The following is a 15,584-nucleotide window of genomic DNA, read 5'->3' on the forward strand; positions in this document are numbered from 1 at the left end:
AGAGAGAGAGAGAGAGAGAGAGAGAGAGAACACATTCAAAAATATATCCTACAAGTTTGATTAACTTATTTTACTCAAACAAACACTCTAAGAAAATAAAGAAGCTTATGAATGGAAGGATAAAATAAAAATACTAACAGCTCTATAAGAATTAAGTATATGTGTCCTTCTAGAATGCAACATGTCAGGACCAAACAAGGCCTCAAAGCATCAAGACAAAAATATCTGTGCTCATCTGGCCATGGTGCTACAAATCTGTAATTCCAGCACTTCTGAGTGTAGGGCAGGACTGTCACAAGGTTGAGGACTTCTGGGCTATAGAATGAGATCAAGGACAGCCTGGTCTTAGATTTCAGCTAACTGACGGTGTGACCAGCTTAAAAAAAAAAAAGCTAAGGCAAAACCCAAATAAATCCCAAACACAAGCAGAAATCAATGTGCCATACATGAATGATAAATCTAATGGCTGGTTGGGTATGTGAGAAATCAGAACCACATTACATGGTTTCAAATAGGCCAAGAATGACAAAGAATTTTCTACTTCCCTAAGAGACATTACAATCACTTCATTTTGTAGTATATAGCCTAGAGGAAATACATTCCTATACTCTAAAGTGTGTTTTTAATATATAAATCTTTATCTGTGCCCATATGAAACAGGTCCAAGTTAATGTGAAATGTATCCTGCATGAAGCCATTAATAAAGGATTCTGAATCTGAAGGTGGTGAAGGTTACTCTGGGCAAGCTAACTTTCCTATGTGTACCTCTGTGTTGTAAATGGAGATTTGAATAATCTCTACATTTTAAGGTTTACTTGATTAAAGGACATAAAACATTTAAAATAAAATAATACAGAGCAGTGACCCTTAGAGATCAGTAATTAAATGATTCATATTATTTAATGTTTATTTGTATGTATTTATGTATATATGCAGGTGTGTGCACATTTAGATCAACATCTTAGTGTTATTCTCCAGCATATTACCAACTTTCTTTGTTCAAGAGGCCCAGAGCTTTGCCAAGGAGGCTAGGCTAGGTAGACATGAGCTCTAGGGATCCTCTTTTTGTTTCCCATCTCACATCCCTAGGATTATAGGCCTATGGTACCACACCTGGCTTTTTCTATGAGTTCTGGGGATCCAAACTCAGGTCCTCATGCTTGCAAGGCAGAAACTTTACTGGTTGAACATCTCCCTAGTTTGTAAGTGTATTTTTAAAATACCTTTTTCGTTTCTACCCTTAACGGATCATTTGACACCTGTTGTTGGGCAGGAAGGACACTTGCCATTTTCTAGTCTGTTCCACCCTCTTAGAAAGATGAGCACCCAAGTGGTCTCCTGGAGTATAATGTATGAATAGAATCTATGACAGCTAGTTTGGTTGATCTAGAGATTTATATTGATCGACAAGGCACTGTGTTATGAACAATCTGAGTATTTTAGTTTAATAATAAATATACAAATATGTAATAGCTTGGTTTCATTATAAGTTTCAAAGTTTCTTTGCTGAAAATAATTAAATATACATTTGGACAACTTGCAGAGAAATTCTTTGAATTAAAATGGACATACCTGTAGAGACTGAAGGAATGGTACCCAGACTTCACAGGGCAGTTCACTTTCAGACACTGAAAGCAGTAATTCAAAACAACTCCTACAATGCAAATAACTATGTAAGTATGTAATGAGGTTAGAGTAATAAATTAAGTGCCACATGAAAAAATATGCAAGAATTTTATACTTACTCTAAATATTTTAAATACTTATATTCTTTAAATTTTTTCTTTGAAATTGCTCTATTGGTTTTTCAAGTACTAAAAAAACAAGAAAAACTATAATTCTTTTATGTTTACATTGTTGTTTTAATACATTTTAGAAATATATGAGCCTTCCAAAAAAAAGTCATATTCTAAGCAGTGTTCACTTGCACAGGAAGGCTACCCATACCTATAGACCAAGAACAAGCTCTCAGGACACTGTGAGTTTAGTTGACATAGTTATACAGAGATGCAGATTGTCATCCACTTCAGTTTCTATCACTTGCAAGGGAAAGAATCATCAGCAAAGTGACTTCTTCACTTCTAAAAACCAAGCAAAAATGATTCTTCCTTCTACAAAAACTACTACCCAGGCATAGGGAAGAAGTAACAGAAAAGGATTTTTTGAAGATTACTAAAAATGTCAATAAAGAACAACTCAAAATATCAATCTGCCAACAGCTCACCTAAATCTTAACACACCATTTTGCCTGTAGAGATTGCTATCACATGGCAGGAAGTAAGTGGGGACTTGGAAGGGAGAAAAATGGGATGATTAGGAAATACTAACCTTCCACAAAAATGTCAGAGATTCAGCTGTGGTGAAGAGAATACAAACAGGTAGGGCTAGACAAAAGATAGAGTACTCTGACCAGCACGTATCTCACTCAGCGATGCAGGATCTAAACGAGACAGCACCAGCCTGTGCTGTTGAGATGAGCAATGTTAATGGTGTAATTTTGTCTGCTACTAGGCAACCCAATATTAAAACAGCTAAATGACTATGGACACATAGGGTGGCTTTACTCTATTGATATTTTGTGCTGGTAAAATTATTTTCAGTTCAAAAAAATGTAATCAAGTCGCAAAGTTTCACAGTTTCTTTTCTGAAGTATATGGTATTTCTCAAAGAAAACCAATTACCAGATCCTGAATCTATAGTGACTAATTCTGGTTGCCGACTTGATTAGACTGAGATTCCCAGAAGATGCACAGGGTGTATCTGTGAAAGACTTCCACCAATGATTAACTAAGGGGGAGACTTCCCGAACTCCAGATAGATTAGGAAGATAGGGGAGCAAACCCATTCTTGGGGCAGGCATTCTCTCTCTGCTTCTTGCTTCAGGGTGAAGACTGCTCTACTTGGCCAGGCCTCCTCCTCATGATGGACTAAAACCCCTGAAACTGCCAAAATAATCCTCTCTTAAGTTGGTTTTCTTTGGCACTTGGTCACAGTCACAATAAACTGATTAACCTCATTCTATACCTAAGGGAAAGAGAAGGAAAAATGGACTGTGTAACTGAAGTACAAACCTGAGTATGAAAGACTTCAGTGAGCAGTGGTGGCACGGGCCTTATCCCAGCACTCTGGAGGCAGAGGCAGGTGAATCTCTGAGTTCAAGGCCAGCCTGGTCTACAGAGTTCCAGGACAGCCAGGTCAGTCCTGGGGTTGGGGGTGGGGTGGGGGCTAGGGATGGGGGAAAGACTGAGACTGATTCTAAAGGTAGATTTTGTTTAGCTGGTGCCTCACTTGGACTTTACCTCTTGGGAACTTAAGCATGAAGGCTGAGAGTAAAGGGAATTGGTGCTTTGCAGAATAAACAGTGGCACTGTAAAGAAGTCAGGCAAACATCACAATCAACAATACTCAATTCTTAAGTAATTTAAGAGCTTAAACTTACAGGACTAATCTGCCAAGCACTAAGAGAACATCTTCACATTCAGTAGTTAAAAATGGACGTGCGCTGGCAAAGCTTTGGATAGCAAGGCGGTATACCTCCAGAAGATACACAATGTGTTCTGATGCATTCTTGTTGCTTGCATATTGCAATAAGGTCTAAAAAACAAACAAACATATTTCATCATTTTACAAATAAAAAGGAAACAAATTGGCTCTTCACTCTCAAATGTACTATTCATTCCTCTTTTCCTAACACATGTGTGCACACTGTCTTTTTAGGCCTTGGTTTGTTTAAAGGATTCTATATTCACCAGTTCATGAATCATCCCTTCAAAGTGAGTGGAATGCAGAATGGTTCTTCTGACAGGGAGAAATCAGAGGAATAAAGCCACAATATGCCTGAGTTAGATCTCCATATACACACAGAATTAAAGTAACAAGTTTGGTCAATACAACATTAAATTGAAGGGGAAAATGGAAAGGAGGGTTGCTCCATGTATGTCCTACCCATAATGGAGTAAGTTTCTCCTCCCCTTTGTAGACACTTATTAAAATATACTCCTAGATGTATGCAAAATTAAGAAACAGGTTGGTTTTGGGTGTATAAACAATAAGGCAAACTGTCATGTGAGTTGAACTTTTAGAAAGAATTTCCTATTTAGCATTTTGTGCTTACACATAAATGGACTATATAATTAAAATCAGACATATCATCAGAAGGGACAACTCAGGTCTGTCAACTAAATTAGAGAACCCAAATGATCCTTAACAATTAGTCCCTCTTCCTACCTTATAAGCAAAGCCCCAGGAAATAACTCTCTCACTCATGTGGCTACTGTCACTCTTGAAGACAGGCAAATCCTGAGTGATACTATCTTGCTTTGAATGAAGTGTTCTTGTTCAATTCTTAGAATATATGCGAGCCTTTATTTCCTTGAAAAGACACCAAGAACCTGACGTAAGGCTGGGTGTGGTGGTACACATCTTTAATCCCAGCCTTGGAGGCAGAGGCAGGAAGATATTGCCGAGTAAGAGTAAATTCCAGGACAGCTAAGGCTATACTGAGACCTTGCCTCAAAAACAAAAACAGAAACAAAACCAAACAACAACAAAAACCTGATGTAACTTTTTTATGTCTTAGCCCCACATAGACAAATACCATTTCCCCTCTAGAGAACACATACTAACTGGTCGGTGAAGCTCCTAATTAGGTTTTTACTCCTACAGTTAAGTCTTACTTTCAGAAGGCAGCTGGATTATGAGTAAATTCTATGTGATCTGAATTCTATAAAGATCTTTAACTACTGTCGTAGAATTACAAATAGGGCTAGTAAGATGGTTGACAGCTGATGACACTGGCTACCAAACCAGATGACCTGAAACCTATAAAAGTGAAGATGTCTTGTATTTCCACATGAGTGTCAGGCACCCCCCCCATTAAAAAACTACATAGAAATATGGTAACAATGCAGGATTCCAAACTTTTTACACATTTGGTTTCACATTAAGATTCCTTTCTGAGCTGGGAGGAGGAGGAGGAGGAGGAGGAGGAGATGATAATCTGCCATGCTGGGAGAGTGTGGAGGCAAGGAGATTCACCATGCCCGAGAGGAGTGCGGTGCAAAGGATAGCTGCCATGGGAAGGAGCCACAAGCGCGCAGTCCAGTGGGGTCCAAGGCAGCCAAGATAGAACACAGAATTTAGTAAGTAGTAACCTGGAATTATCAGCAGGAGGTAGTGAAGGTTAGACAGTGGCCCAACTATTGTGCTCCTTAAGGCATATCAAAATATAAAGGCTGTCTGTGTGTGTGTGTATGTGTGTGTGTCTTTCATTCTGGAACATAAAGCACTGAGGTGGGTAGGGAACCTGCCACCAGGACATATTAATTAGTTTTTGAATTCTACAAGAACCCACTAAGAGCACATATACTACTCTTGTTTGTTTGCAGACAGAGTCTCTCAGTTATGTAGCCCTGGCTGTCACGGAACATGCCAGACCAGGCTGGCCTCAAATTAGCAGAGATCCATCCACCTGGCTTTGTTTTCTGAAGGCTGGGATTAAAAGTGTTCATCACCACCCCCCACCCCCACCCCCCAGGCTCTTATTGAGGACTCAAGTTCATACTCCCAGCACCTGCTGCCCACCGCTGACCTTGAACAGTTAAAACCCCAGCACCTTTTTCCTGCCGGCACACGTGCCAGTACTCATGTTTACATACCCATGCAGAGACCTACAAATTTACATAATTAAAACTAATCAAAATAGACAATGTTAAAAAAAAAAAAAAAGCAAAAAGGGTTGGAGAGGTTGCTTTTCTAGATTAAGAGCACTGGCTGCTATTCTGGAGGGTCCAGGTTCACTTCTCAGTATATATAAGTCATCTGTAACTCCAGTTCCAAGGGATCTGATGCCATCTTCTGATCTGTACAGGTACCAACCACAGATTACATGCAGATGAAACATTTTTACACAGAGACAAATAACCATTTTTAAGTTAAATCAATAAAACAAAGATGCAAACAAAAACAAGAGTAGAGAATATAAATTATTCGGAGGATCCTAAAAGGCAGAACCCCAGAACAAAAACAATCTGTGCTGGGGTTAGGAAGAAGGAAAGAGTATATCCTTAATGGTTATCTTTACATTTTTTTTTTTTTTTTAATTTTGAACCAGGCACAGAGGCACAAGTTTAATCTCAGCACTCGGGGAGGCAGAGACAGGTTGAGCTTTGATTTCAAGACCAGCCTGATCTACATATTTAGCATGTTCCAGGATAGCCAGAGCTACATAGAAACCCTGTCTCAAAAATCCTGTGTGCGTGCCTAGACACACATCTAAGTCGGGTTAGATGTGTGTATGTGTATTGTGTAAATGCTCAGTCAGAAAAGGGATTCAGATTCCCTGGGACTGGAGTTACATGTGGTTTTTGAGTCACCGTGTGGGTGCTGGGAAATAAACCAAGGTCCTGTGCAAGAGCAGCAGGAACTCTTAACCAATGAGCCATCTCTCCAGGCCCCTATAGCATATTTTCAAAAAGCTAGAGTATTAGTCTGCCTTTTTTTATTATAAAATTAATGTTTTGTGGCTTTCAATGTATGCCATAATTTATTCTGACACTGCAGAATTCAGATCATAAATTAACACAATATTTTGTTGGACAGTGCTGATTTATATAAAACTGGCTTCTAGTTAAAAAAGAAACGTGCAGAAAATGTTCTATTGTCTATTATTTTTACTATACTTTTCCATGTTTGGTTTTATTTAGAAACATAGATGCCTAATGATGTATTGCAGTTGCCGACAGTATCTAGTATAGTAACTTGATGTACAAAATTCAGAACCTAGCAGCAATAAGGTAGATACAGTATATAGCTGAGATGTACAGTAGGCTCTAAGTTTAAGTATATTCAAGCATGCTGGACCCTGGCTACTCTGTGTGTGTGTGTGTGTGTGTGTGTGTGTGTATGGGGGGGGGAGAAGAGGGAGAGGAAGATTGGAGTGGAACCTAGAGCTTCAAGCATGTTAGGCCTTGGCTAGCAGCTGCCTGCTTACAATGAGGAAGTGGCTAGGTAAAACCGCAGCTCTTGCACCTTGTGTTACTTGTACCCAACTCACACTTTCCACATTAGCTACAGCCAAAAAAAAAAAAAAAAAAAAAAATTGTGTCTCTAGCCAGTGTCAGGCTTCCCATTTATGCAAGAATGACTTTGAATTTCTGATCCACTTGCTTCCACTTTCTAAAGGCTGGGACTATTGTGCTACTGGGTAGGGGTCCAAACTCGGAGCTTCAAACACAGTAGGCAAGCACTTTACAAATTGAGCCACATCCAGCCCTACAGCGGATTTAAAAGAGACACAGAGAGACTTCCTTGTCATTTCCATCCTCCACTGATCTACATCCCAAACCTTTACTTCATTTTTTAAATAAGAAAGAAGCTGGGTGTGGTAGTGCAAACCTTTGATCCCAGAACTCAGTAGGCAGAGGCAGGTGGATCTCAATGAGTTCCAGTCTAGCCTGGTCTACAAAGTAAGTCCAGGACAGCCAGGGATGGTCACACTGAGAAACAACCTTGAAGAGTGTACTGGATAGCTTTGTGTCAACTTGACACAGCTGGAGTTATCACAGAGAAAGGAGCTTCAGTTGGGGAAATGCCTCCATGAGATCCAGCTGTAAGGCATTTTCTCAATTAGTGATCAAGGGGGGAGGGCCCCTTGTGGGTGGTGCCATCTCTGGGCTGGTAGTCTTGGGTTCTATAAGAGAGTGGACTGAGCAAGCCAGGGAAAGCAAGCCAGTAAAGAACATCCCTCCATGGCTTCTGCATCAGCTCCTGCTTTCTGACCTGTTTGAGTTCCAGTCCTGCATCCTTTGGTGATGAACAGCCGTATGGAAATGTAAGCCAAATAAACCCTTTCCTCCCCAACTTGCTTCTTGGTCATGATGTTTGTGCAGGAATAGAAACCCTGACTAAGACAAATAGCCAAAAAACAAACAAACAAATGGGGGGGGGCAGATTTTACGCTTTAATCTGAACTAGTCACCTGCCTCCAAAGCCCGTGTTTTATTCTTTATGTCTTCTCAGAATTCACAAATCTACTATTGCTTTAATAAATATGTGTATTTCCCAGCACTTGGGAGGCAGAGGCAGGCAGATTTCTGAGTTCGAGGCCAGCCTGGTCTACAAAGTGAGTTCCACAACAGCCAGGACTATACAGAGAAACCCTGTCCCGAAAAATAAATAAATAAATAAATAAATAAAAATAAATATGCTTATTTCCAAACCCCGCCTTTTCTTCTGACCCCACCACCTCTAGCATCTGCAGCCACTGCAGTGTGGTCATCATTCGGCCTTCTTCCTCAGAGTTTACCACACCCACCTCCCATTCTAAAGTCACTGCTTCTGGGAAGTTTTCTGGCAATAGTGCTAAGTGACACCCACTACTTTGCAATGCTGTGGTCATGTCAGGGAAGTGGCTCAGTTTAGGTGGAACTGTCTTGCCTGCTCACTGTTCTGGGTTTGATCCTAGTACCAAAAGATGGCCATGGTTTGCAGACCTGTTATCCCAACACTTGAGAGTCAGTGACAGAAGATGAAAAGTTCAACGTCATCCTCATCCAGCTACAAAAGAACCCCCACCCCCAAAAGCAACAACAACAACAACAACCAACTAAAACAACTACAAGTGTCAGTTGTTCATTACAAATGAATATCGTAGGGCAACTGGATTTTTTTTTTTAAAGTGTGTGCAATATTTTAAAATCTGCACATAACACAAGAAATCTTATTCTGATTTAAATTTCTCAACAAATGAAATACATAAAATTCTAAATCTAGCTGAGAGGTGGAGGTTGATAGGTTGAAGCAAGCAGATTATTTGAGTTCGAGGCTGGTCTGGTCTACAGAGCGAGTCCCAGAACAGCCAGGGCTACACAGAGAAATCCTATTTTGAAATTAAAAGTTCTAAATCTGAGCAATGTGATTACATTATAAAGGGCAAGCTTCCACGGGAGTCAGCAATTGAATCTCATCCCTGAAACAGGAGGTAACATTTTAAAATGCAAAAGTAAGGAGATGGGAGGACTCCAAAGATGATGAGAACTAAGATTTAAACATCAGTTAGCAATGAGGACTAAGGGAATTGACATTAATGAATGGGAAGAAAACAGCTGGCTGCTTGAACTGAGGAAGAAGTACCTAGAGGAAATCTGGAACCTGGGCTGCTTCTATGCTAACACAACCTCTGCACATTACTTCCAGCTGCTCTGAGCTCAGAAATCTGGCCTACTCACTGTCCATCGCTCTACACTTCTTCATCCACCCTGATTACATTTCACTGGGTCCAGTCCACCATCCCCATCTCCCCAGACTATTTTAAATACTAATCCTGTCATAGGTCATAAATATACTTTCTAGCTTCATCTCATTTTTAATTTTAAAATGCTTCTTGCTTTTGCCGTAACTGGTTTATCTTTAAATATGTGATATTTTCCATTATGCATAAAAACACCACCCAGAAACAGATCACTAACAGGCAAGTTTGAGAATTTCCTTAATGTGCAAAGTGAAACATTTTATGGCGATGTTATGTCTCTACATTTATTGACGAGCCTTCCTTGACTTCATTTTATTTTTGCTGTGTGACCCCTCAGTCCAGTATGCTGGGCAAGCCCTCTTCCACGGAGTTATATCTCCAGCCACACTGTAAATTCATGCACATCATAGTTTCTAACTTTTGAGGCAGAGTCTTACCGTGTAATCAAGGCTGGCCCTAAAGCTCATAATGTAGCCCAGGTCAGCCTCGAATTCACAATTCTCCTGCTTTAGTCTCCTAAATGCTGGAATTATAGGTGTCTACTACCATATCCTGCCCTGATCTCTTAGCTCTGCAGTGTAAGAGAAAGATAAGTTCCCCTGTGTGTAAAATTTTACTTACATTCATGACAATCTTATTGACTTACTTGTTCTTTGACAGTTTCATACATTACATACCAGGTACTCTTCACCTTGACTCTTATCTCCTACCACTGTCAGGACTTCTTTTTCCCACATTCATATCTTCTTGTTTTGTTTAGTGACCACAGGTTTGGAACTATCTGCTTTAGTGGCCCCATGACTACTTTCTTAGAATGGACTATAAATAGAATTTCTGGCTCCATAACCTCTAAGGCTTTATATGATACTGAATTCTGCTCCAGAAAAAAAAAAAAATCAATCCCAATTTACAATCCTATTATCAGTGACACACTGAAGAGCTATCACATTAGACAGCATATGAAGTTGGGGGAACTTAACCTGTGTTAAAAATTCTACAAGGTTAAATGCCAAAACTTTGTTTGTGACTTTGGAAGGTAACCAGAGCCAAATTGCCTTGGGTTATTTTTTGTCCCTTTAAAAGGTATTCATTGCCCTCCCCAATGTCTGTCTGACCTACATCCCTGTGACTATCAAAGACTTTAAAATGCATTCTTGGCAAACAACTAGCTTCCACCACAAGAACTAAGAATGTCAAACAGCATAATACCTGTAACAATTCATCCCCACCCCAACCTTACTTTGTTGGAACCTGTGGTGTAACCAACCACCTCTACTACAATGGAACTTCGTATTGGGAGTAGCCTGAATCCATGTTCAAGACCACTGTCACTCCAAAACAAATTATCTCTTATTCCCTTTGAGGTAAGAGGTGTGGTTTTTGCATGGATAAAATATCAGCTTAATGGAGAAATGCAGAATCTTGCTTATTCAGTTTACAATCCTTTCATTTTATTTGTTATGTTTTTTGAGGCAGGGTTTGGTGTAGCCTGGGCTGGCCTCAGTTCCTTGAATTCCTGATCCTACTACCTCTGCCTCTGAAGTGATGAGATTATAGGCTTGTGCCACCACACCAGTTAATAATCTTTTCACCACCCTGTGGCTGAATCGTTTTTTTAAATTTTGAATTGCGAGTAATCACTAAAAGACAGAGACCAATGGAATCAAACAGATAGCCTATAAATAAAATCCTTATATACACGGTGTAGTAATTTTCAAAAACTGTAACAAGACCATTCAGTAAGAAAAAGACAAAATTTTCATTAACCAATCCTAAGAAACAAGATATGGACATGTAAAAGGATGAAGCTGAGGGCAGCTGATGTGGCTCAGGGCCACCAGTTGTTGATAAACCTGAGAGACCTGAGTTCAAGCCCTAGGATCCATATGGTAGAAGGAGAGAAGAGGCTCCACAAGTTGTTGTGGCCTTCACACACATGCAATGCTGAGGCACTCATATCCTCATGTACACACACTCATACATTTAAAAAAAAAATGGGTGAGAAAAGAAAAAAAAAGCCAGGCTTGATGGCACATGTCTTTAATCCCAGCACCTGGTTTATGTAGTGAATTCTAAAACAGAAAAGAAGAAAGAAAGAAAGAAAGAAACAAACAAACAAACAAACAAACATATTAGAGCAGTCAAATTCATAGAAAGAGGAAAGGAAAGAATAAAATAGGGAATTAAGTGTTTAATGAGCAGTTTCATTTGGGGAAGATGAAAAAGTTCTGTTGTACCAAAGTGTAAACGAATGTGCTGCTGTAATTAACTGGATGCAGGTGTGACGATGCAACATCTAGAGGAAGGTAAAACAGAAAAGATAACTTGAGCTCAAGAACTGAAGGCCAGGGCTGGAGAGATGGCTCCGTGGTTAAGAGCACTGACTGCTCTTCCAGGGGTCATGAGTTCAATTCCCAGCAACCACATGGTGGCTCACAAGCATCTGCAATGGGATCTGATGCCCTCTTCTGGTGTGTCTGAGGAGAGTGATAGTGTAGTTATATCCGTAAAATAAATAAATCTTAAAAAAAAAAAAAAAAAAAAAAAAAAAGTTGGAGGCCAGATGTGGCAACACAGCAAGTCCCACCCCATATTAAGTAACTTATGTCATATACTTTTTACAAAATTAATCTAAAAGGAGTCAACTGGGGCTGGAAAAAAGGCTTAATGGTTAAGGGCATTTGCTGCTATCACAGAGGACCTGGGTTTGATTTCCATCATCCATGTAACTCACAACCATTTACTACAGTTCTAGGGGATCTGACCAACAACTTTCAGAGGTGCCAGGCACACATACATACATGGTGCACATACATGCCTGCAGGCAAACCTTCATACAAATAAAACAAACAGAAAACCCACATCTTTTTAAAAGTTTAAATAAAGGGCTGGTGAGATGGTTCAGTGGTTAAGAGCATTTGTGACTAGTGTAGAAGGCCTGGGTTCAGTTCCCAAAACTCACATGCATCTGTAACTCCAGTTCTAATAATGCTTTTTTCTCACCCCTGAAGCCACCAAACATACACATAATACACATACATACATTCAGCAGACAAAACACTCATACACATAAAAAAATAAAATAAAATAACCTAAAAGAAAAGGTTAAATAATTGAAAACCAATTGCGAGCCTCAAGATTTTAGAGGAACTTGAATGTGCAACAGGAAGGCTCCCGAGGGAGACACACAGTAACCAACTGCCCTGCTCTCCTCAGCGAGTCAGTGTTACTACAGAGACCCATCTACAATGTTTGCTAATTGCTGAAATGTGTTTTTCCTTTTCTTTTCTTTATTAGACTGGGCCTCTCATACCTCACACTGCTTTAGCAATCAATGATCTTCCTTCCACCTTCCGAGTGTTGGGATTACAGACTTGTGCCAGCCACCCAGCCAGGTTAATGGATTCTGGGAACAGAACTCAAGGTTTCCTGCATGCTCAGCAAGTACTCAATCAATTAAGTTACAATCCTAACACCAAAAATGGATATTTTTAAATTTAAGATTTATCACATATGATAAAAGCATAATAACCCTAACTGTAAGAGGGAAAGACATGCTTTTTGGCTGTCTGAAAGCTGAGCTGTACCCCATCGTAACCAGTGAGTCATCTCTCCAGCCCAAGCACCATCATTTTTAAGACAGCCCCTCTAGGATTCTTTTGGTTTGTCTGGCAGTGCTGAAGATTGAACCCTGGGCCTCTATCAAGCAATTAAAAGTTGACTGAAACTCGGGAGGCAGAGGCAGGTGGATTTCTGAGTTTGAGGCCAGCCTGGTCTACAAAGTGAGTTCCAGGACAGCCAGGGTTATACAGAGAAACCCTGTCTCAAAAAANCAAAAAAAAAAAAAAAAAAAAAAAGTTGACTGAATACTCATTTTGTATGAGATACTGTACAACCTTTTCAAAACTGGAGTGAAATGTATGGCGTAACAATCATCTGTGCAAAGGTCATGCCTACAGCTCTATAGTGGCAAGTATATCCACATTATTTTGCTAGTCACTAATACCCACAGAACTGGGAATATTGAAAATTTATTTTAAAAAATCAAATAAAACAAAACCCCTCCAGGCTGGGCATAGTGATGCACGTTTTTAATCTCATCTCTCAAGAGGCAGAGGCAGGCAAATCTTTGTGCATCAGAAACTAGTCTGGTCTACACAGAGAAATCCTGTCTAGAAAAACAAAAACAAACAAAAACCCTAGATAGTCTCCATATTCCTTGGCAAATGCCGGTCTTCCTGTTTCTATGTGCAATATCACTTCCATAACAGACTGTCTGAGAAGAGCAAAATGAATGTGTTACTGGTGGCAAAGCAGACAGGAGACAGAACCCAGACATGCAGCCCTAATCAACACTGACTCTCACGGCACAACCCAGAGGGCGATGTTTCAATAAAATGTTTAAGCAGAAACTCAATTCTTACAAAAATAATGTCCATTTATGTCTCACATTAAATATAAAAATTAATTCAAATGGACCATATACCTGAATTTAAAAACCTAGAACTATAAACTCTCTGGAGGGGATCACAGAAGGTTAATTTAATGTTCGTAAGGAGAGAGAACTTTTTTAGACAGATGATTAAAATACGACCCAAAGGAAAAGTGGAAAAATTGAATTTAACCAAAATTAAGAATCTATGTTCTTTGAATTAATTGTTAAAGAAGCAAAAGGAGAAGAAAATCTTCGCAAGCACATGGAACAGAGACTAGAAACACAAACTTACTTGTCTCAAATCTCAGTAGTATGAAAAACAACAACAACAACAAAACAAAACCTAATCTTCTAAAATGGCAAACACCTGAACCCTGGATCAGATACAGATTGCAAAAATAAGCCCAAAAAGAAAAATATGAAACGTGACTCAAAGGGGAAATGCAAACGTGGAGCTTCAGCGAACCACTGACTTTAGAGTAGGGATAGCTTAAATAACCATGCCAGTGTCTATCAGGAAGTAAAAGACAGACTTCATGCATTGCTGATGGGAGTGTAAAACTATACAACCTGTCAAAGGATCAAGCTATTACATTTTGTCCACACCAACAATACAGAATGCTCACAGCAGCTCAATATATAGTATCCACAAACTAAAACACCCAAATATTTATCAACAGTTAAATAAATATAAAAATTATTGTATATCCATACCAAGAAACCAACTATTTCTCTGTATGACACAAATTTCAAAATGATTATTCTGAGTGAAAGAGCACACACATATTCTATGATTGTGCTTACATAAAATCCTTAAAAATGCAACTTAAGGGTTGGAAAGATGGCTCAGTTTTTTTTTTTTTAAAGATTTACTTATTTTGTTTATATGAGTACATTGTAGCTGTCTCCAGACACACCAGAAGAGGGCATCGGATCCTATTATAGATGGTTGTAAGCCACTGTGTGGTTGCTGGGAATTGAACTCAGGACCTTTGGAAGAGCAGTCAGTGCTCTTCTCAGTGGTTAACCTGTAATGAGATCTGACTCTCTCTTCTGGTGTGTCTGAAGTCAGCTAGGACCACATGGTGGCTCACAAACTCCTGTTCAAGGGTATCAGCCCTCTTGTGGCCTCTTTGGGCACTACATACACATGTTAAGAGACATGCAGTCAAAAACCTAAATAAGAGCCGGGCGTGGTGGTACATGCCTTTAATCCCAGCACTCAGGAGGCAGAGGCAGGTGGATTTTTGAGTTCGAGGCCAGCCTGGTCTACAAAGTGAGTTCCAGGACAGCCAGAGCTACACAGAGAAACCCAGTCTCGAAAAACAAAACAAAACCCAAATAAAATTTAACTTGCAAAGAGAGTGAGAAAGTATGTAGCTGGGAGTAGTATACTCTGGTAATCCCAGGAATTTGAAGGCATAGGCAGGATTACTGCCCTGGTCTAACAATCCAGACCAAGAAAGAAGAGTAACATTAAAAAGTCATGGTACAAAGCATAAAACCAGAATGCTTAGTTGTTTGTGTGATAGAATTCAGTAAGTCTAGCATGCTTTGGCACCTGTTTTATGGCTGAGCTACATTCATAGCTCTAGCTCCAAAGAGAATTAGTTTATGGATGCTCTCATCCCCCAAGGACAGGCTAGTTGGAAAGTAGAAAAATAATAACACTTGGCCACCAAACACTATGGCTCTACTGCAATGCAATATGAACATCTGTTTAATGTTCATCTTCTCTACTAGACAATCAACAGAGACAGGCATATCTCATGTTCTGTGCCAGTCAAGATACATACTGACAGCCGGGCGTGGTGGCGCACGCCTTTAATCCCAGCACTTGGGAGGCAGAGGCAGGCGGATTTCTGAGTTCGAGGACAGCCTGGTCTACAAAGTGAGTTC

General features: G+C 39.7%; 1 protein-coding gene across 1 annotated transcript in view; it reads right to left on the minus strand.

The window, feature by feature from the left end:
* Positions 1 to 15,584, minus strand: part of Rlf (rearranged L-myc fusion) — a 63,311-nt gene that overhangs the window by 34,703 nt on the left and 13,024 nt on the right. The window contains exons 2-3 of the mRNA XM_021199634.2: positions 3,440 to 3,594; positions 1,573 to 1,654 (exon numbers count right to left, since the gene is read on the minus strand). Of these exons, the coding sequence (XP_021055293.1) occupies positions 1,573 to 1,654; positions 3,440 to 3,594 (237 nt within the window). The remainder of the gene's footprint in view (positions 1 to 1,572; positions 1,655 to 3,439; positions 3,595 to 15,584) is intronic.

The sequence above is a fragment of the Mus pahari genome, chromosome 6 (assembly GCF_900095145.1).
Source record: "Mus pahari chromosome 6, PAHARI_EIJ_v1.1, whole genome shotgun sequence".
In the NCBI taxonomy this organism is placed as follows: domain Eukaryota; kingdom Metazoa; phylum Chordata; class Mammalia; order Rodentia; family Muridae; genus Mus; species Mus pahari.